Raw genomic sequence first — 5,701 nt, 5'->3', positions numbered from 1 at the left:
GAACGCTTTGTCAGAAACTGTAAAGCGTGTGATACTTTACCGTACTTGCATGCTGACACATTAGCCTGCCGCAGCCGCTGCTGGGTCAGAGACAAAGGCCCTTATTAACTGCGGTACGGCAGCCCGCCCGCCCCACGTTCCTGGGTTTCCCTTACTCCCAAGGCTCCTGACGGCGGGGGGCCGCAGAGCGAAGCTGGGAAGTGACAGCACCGCTAAGCAACTCAAGCCTCATCAGGGCTACAAGCAGATCCACCCAGCCTTTGATGGAGGAGACATACCCTGAATCGCCAACAGATTGGCCCTCTTTCCCTGAGGGAGGCCCCATCCCCATCTTCTGGGGCTGTGAAGTTTGGAACAAAAGCTGTCAGTGCCTCTGCTTACCAAGCCTGCAGGATGCAAGAGACCCATGGAGAATTGTCTCCCAACAGACTCCTCAGATCTCTATTGTTTCTTTAGGAGAACTGAAAATGTTAGTTACTATTCCAGCAGTCTCCTTCAAGAGAACAGGCTTTATACAATAAAACCCCTTATATGAAACAATAACAAAGCAATATTCATTATGAGGTAAGGATTAAAGTGAGAGGTTGAGTATTCCATCCAGTCTGGAAAACCTCTGTGTCTGGCTGCCAGACTTTCTCCTTAGTGATGAAGAGATGCCGTCTTTCAGAAAGTCCTCAGTCTCTGCTTCCTTGTTCCTGTGATGAAGTGCAGCCTGCTGGATGACAGAGTTTCTTCTTTGGCTAAATGATGCATTTGCTCGTACATCTAGCTTGGTGACTCCAGAAGGAGATATTGCCAAGTCCAGTATATAAGTCGCAGTATGTACGTGAGGAAGATCAGTCTGCTTCCTTTCTTGTAGGGAGGACACAGGCATGTCGCCACGTGGAAAGGATTTGACTCCAACTCCATGCAGCTCTGAAGGTGGACAGTAACAAAAGCTGCAAGGCCAGCTGCCTCATTGATTAGAAGACGTTAAGCCCTCAGGGAGGAGATTGGAAAATCAGGTGGATTAGATGGGAGGAGAGGTCCCCAGATGCAAAATTGAACTTTATTGCATCCCACATAGTGGTGCTTTCTCTCTGCTCTTGAGGTCCACACAACTCAGACTTGTTTCCTGGGTACAGGGGCCTTCTTCCTCCTCTGTGGGAGTGAAGCCTTGGTGTTGGCAATGCCAAGGTATTGGGGAAGGTAGTTACAGAAAAGGTGTGCTGTTCCCGGGGAACATGACAGCTACATGAAAGCCCACATTCACCGAAGTTACAAGCTCTCTTTCAACAGCGCATGTAAGGGAACAGGTCCAGGAAAGAAAAGCAGTTTGTCTGTGTTAGTAGTTTTTATGGAGAAACTAAGAATAGTTTAAGTCTTAATATCCTCTTCCCCCTCCCACTCTGCACACTAAGTATGTATTTTTTTTGCTTCTTGATATAGCTTTAGTAGAGAGAATAGCCAATCAGTTGGGGAAACTGCAGGGCCAGTTTTGAGTGAGTTTGGGCTTATTGTGATATTATAAACTCTTAGAATCTAATTCCAGAAGTTCTGTTCTGTTTGCCAGAGACTCTCCTACCTATTGACTTGTGTGAATCGAGCCTTCATTTTGCCTGCTTCTTCCCTGACCATTCAACCTGATACAAGCTTTTGATGACTGGGTCTTTTGCCTAAACTTTTGCCGTCAGCAATCTTCCAGAACGGCTCTTGTGTACCTGACCTGGTCCTCCTGTAGCGCACTGGCTATGCTCAGCCCATTTTGATATGCACATGGGGTACATTAGTTCTGATGGAAAGAGTATGCTTGTTGAATTGCTCAGAGCAGTAATCAGACACCCAAATGGGCAATTTAGAATACAGATACAGCAAATTGATGAATTTAATTTGAGTGGAAGAAACAGTGGAAAGCAACTGTTTTATTTAAGTTGGTCATGTTAAGACAGACTTAGTTTGTCGTCTTTAAATGTACTGAACTTTTCTGTTTGTTTACATAGGTCTTTATCACCAGTACCTAGAAATGCTGAACACTACAAGCAAAGATATTCTCATGGGCATTATGGCTTTGAATACAGGAAGGATCCAAAAAGACCCACCCCTTGGCGAACGGACAGTGAGAAATATGGACAGAGTAAACCAAGGATTCCTTCTCGTGGAAATATACATTACCGATCTTATGAACATAGATTCCCTTCCCCAAACATAAGAAGAACCTCTTCAGAAAATGTTTATACTTCTAAGCCTTACCGAGAATACTTACCAGGAAGAAGGGATGGTAACAGAAGACCGTACTATATGCCCAGATACTCAGAAGGTGTACCCTACAAGGAGAACCAGAGGGATTTTTATCCCCAGAACGTACAAGGAAGGTATATTCCTGATGACCACAGAGTTAGAGGAAGTGGAAAAGGAGGGAAGCCACCCCAGAGGTCAATAGCAGATTCTTTTAGGTTCGAAGGAACGTGGCTTGAAGATGAGTTGAGGCACCAGAGGATACAAGATGAAAACCATTCTCAGTCACTTAGAAGAGGCTCTGAAGACTTTGAGAAAAGGAGCTCTTTTCAGAGGAGGTATAGGAAAACATTAAACCTGGGTAATTTGGTATAAAGCTTCAAGTGAAAAAGTCTATTTACTTTATGGTTGAAGATAACCACCTTGAAAAGCTTTTGTCTAAAAAGATAAAAAGCATTATAATGTAATTATGGTCTACTGGTAGTAGTGAAGTATTTATTTATAGAGTAAATCATGTTGATGGCTAGAATATTAACAAAAGATGGTATTTTCCTCTTTTGCTACCTTGTGCCTCTGTGAGTTGGCTTGAGGGATTATAGTTAACTTGCCACTGCGTTCTGCATTTAAAGCCATGCTGCCCAACATTTCACACATATAAATTCTCACTTTCTTCTCTCTAGTGCAAGTATAAACTGCTTTATGTCAACACAGGTATCCTGAGGATCGTGATTTCAGAGCATACGGACACACATCAGAAAGACCTAAAGACGTGGAAAGGTACGAAAACAGAGATCCTGTCAGGAACCCACAGTGGAAGTTCAAGCATTCTCTTCCTTCTTATCAAGGGAAGAAACAGCGATGGAACCTTGGACCCCAAACTCATCGACGTGCTCAGAGGGAACCCCCAGAGACCAGTCTGGCAACCAGGGTATACTGTGACTATCGCCACAAACGTCCTAAGACCTTGGGTGGGAACAAGGACTTTTCCGATGGAAGAATTCCGAAGTACTCTAAGGAAGAAGATAGAAAATACAGTTCTCAAAAAGGCCCCGTAAATAGACAGTCCATTTGTCTTGATGCTGGAAGAGGGAGAGAGACTGAAGGTGGGCAAGTCCAGGTACCTCTGAGAACACCATCTAAGAAAGACTGCACTGCCTCTACTAACTCACGCAAAAGTGACATTGGCCTGAGACCCTACAGTGACCAACGGAAGGAGAAAATAAAGAAAGATGGGGATGGCAGAAAAGAGAGCAACTCTTCCAGTAACCAACTCCGTAAAAGTAAAAAGTTTTCCAATGTGAAACCTTCATCTGCCAGTCTTAGGAAGAAATCATTTACTGTTAAAGTAGATGTGAAGAAAACAGTAAATACATCCAGGTATTGTTTTTGGTTTTTCTTAGTGCTATTTAAGAAAAATAATCTGTTTCTTCCACCTTTATTTGAAGCTTTAAAAATGGAATTAACTGTGTTTAGAGTCAATTGAGTGGGGAAGGATTGCCTGGATTTTTCAAATTCCTCCTGTAATGAGGATGAATCCCATGATTGGTAGTACGGAATGATCTCATGTCTGCTTGTTTCCACATCATATCTCAAGATGCTTTGTGGGCACAGGTCACTCTGTGGACTTGTTCCTCTTAATGAATTTATGTGTTTTTGTGCTGCCAGATTTTCTGTAGCCGGGGATAGGCTGTGTAGAGTTCAAGGGGACCTATTCCTTGCTCAGTCTCTCAGAGCCTGTTTTCCCTGTGGCCTCCAGTCCAGAGAATTTTTGATCTGGAAGGGACCTTACTTAGGTGGCCCAGTTTTTATAGAGGAGGAAAGTGAGGCCTTGAGAGGTGAAGCAACTTGTCTAAGTCAGAGCACTTGCGGCTCAAGGAAGCAGGTGACTTAATCTGGTTCTTGCTGCCCTCCCAAAACAATTGGTGCTCAGCTGAATAGATTCTCCGAGGTAGAGGAAATTAGGCTAGATTCTAGAGAGAGGCCTATTTATTAGGCATTCAGTTTAGCTGTCAAGGATTCTTTAAAAAAAATAGACTGCTGTTGTAATAGGGTATATTCTGCTAAAGTGGTTCGCATGCTTTGTTCCATTGTGCATATTACCTCTGTTTACAGATTATGGAAATAACAAGGCACTGCAGTTGGCTTTGTCAGCTAAGTCTGTTTATTACCTTACTATATTACCATTATGTGAATAAAAAAGTGATGGGACATGTTAGTTTGGTGCATTTATGTTCACAGCTCACTCATACCTGTATTTCAATCAAAAACAAGATGAAACAAAATCTAAGGGAAGATGTGACAGGGAGGGAGGTAAATCCACAGGCTTGCTCTCTTTTTTTTTAAACAAATATATTTTGTTCCTTTTCTTATGGCAGTGCCCCTCCCTCATATTTGCCTTACATTCATTGTGCTTATAAAAAATACTGTAAAATATACATATGTATATTTCTATGTGCACAGAAAGCATCTATAAATATGATTATATTATAGAAAGTTGGACAAATAGAGGGGATAATAATTTTACTAATTACATAATTTTACTACCCTAGGACAGTTTTATTAATATTTTAGTACAGCTCTTTTGTTATTTTTCTGTGTATATTTATACATGGTTGTCATAATACTGTATTTATAATTTTGTATCCTACTTCATCTAATAAGTCTTAAATCATTTTGTACCATTATATTTCCTACTAGTTCTTAACGTTAAGAGCGCAAAAGCTGATGTAAGGATCAACTCTAAGGATGTTACCTTAAGGTTTTTTTCTTTCTAACATTATACTATGAAAATGTTCAAATATACAGAAAAGTTGAAAGAATTGTACAGTAAATACCTATATATCCACCACCGAGTATCTGCAATTAATATTTTACTCTACTTTCATGATCACTATCCATCTATTCATCAATACTTTGATCTTATTTTTTCCATACATTTCAAAATGAATTGTAGATATCAGTATACCCCCCTTAAAATACTTCAGTATTTCATTTTTGTTCACCTTTTTTCCCTGTGGAGATAAAATTACATAAATCAAATCATGAAAGTCTTGAATTTTTTAAATAGAAGTAATGATACCCCCGTATTTAATAAGGAAGTTAAAAAAGAATTAAAAGGGCACTTGTTGGGAGGAGCACTGAGTGTTGTATGTAAGTGATGAACCACAGGAATCTACCTCCAAAATCAAGAGCAAACTGTATGTGCTGTATGTTAGCTAACTTGACAGTAAATTATACAAAAGTAAATACTAAAAAAAATTGGCTTAGCAGTTTTAAAGAATGCTAGAAGTACGAATTTTGAAGGATTTCACTTTAATAGACCTCATTAGAAGTATTGAACGGAGTTAATTTTGTAATTAGATATTAAGAAATGCAAACTTGATTTTCATCATGTGTCACCAAAAAATGAGCTTCCTAAAATTGAAGCTGCTGTATCACTTCTGAATTTATAATCTGTAAGTTTGTGAAATTCATGACCTGTCAGCAC

At 40.3% G+C, this 5,701-nt stretch overlaps 1 protein-coding gene across 1 annotated transcript in view; it reads left to right on the top strand.

Moving 5' to 3' along the window:
- BCLAF3 (BCLAF1 and THRAP3 family member 3) overlaps positions 1-5,701 on the top strand; it is a gene marked incomplete at its 5' end in the record, with an annotated part of 42,499 nt that overhangs the window by 1,305 nt on the left and 35,493 nt on the right. Inside the window, 2 exons of the mRNA XM_077769589.1 lie at positions 1,980-2,552; positions 2,926-3,591. Of these exons, the coding sequence (XP_077625715.1) occupies positions 1,980-2,552; positions 2,926-3,591 (1,239 nt within the window). The remainder of the gene's footprint in view (positions 1-1,979; positions 2,553-2,925; positions 3,592-5,701) is intronic.

This window comes from Crocuta crocuta, unplaced genomic scaffold (assembly GCF_008692635.1).
Source record: "Crocuta crocuta isolate KB4526 unplaced genomic scaffold, BGI_CrCroc_1.0 scaffold312, whole genome shotgun sequence".
In the NCBI taxonomy this organism is placed as follows: Eukaryota; Metazoa; Chordata; class Mammalia; order Carnivora; family Hyaenidae; genus Crocuta; species Crocuta crocuta.
This window is presented reverse-complemented; position numbering and strand designations above follow the sequence as displayed.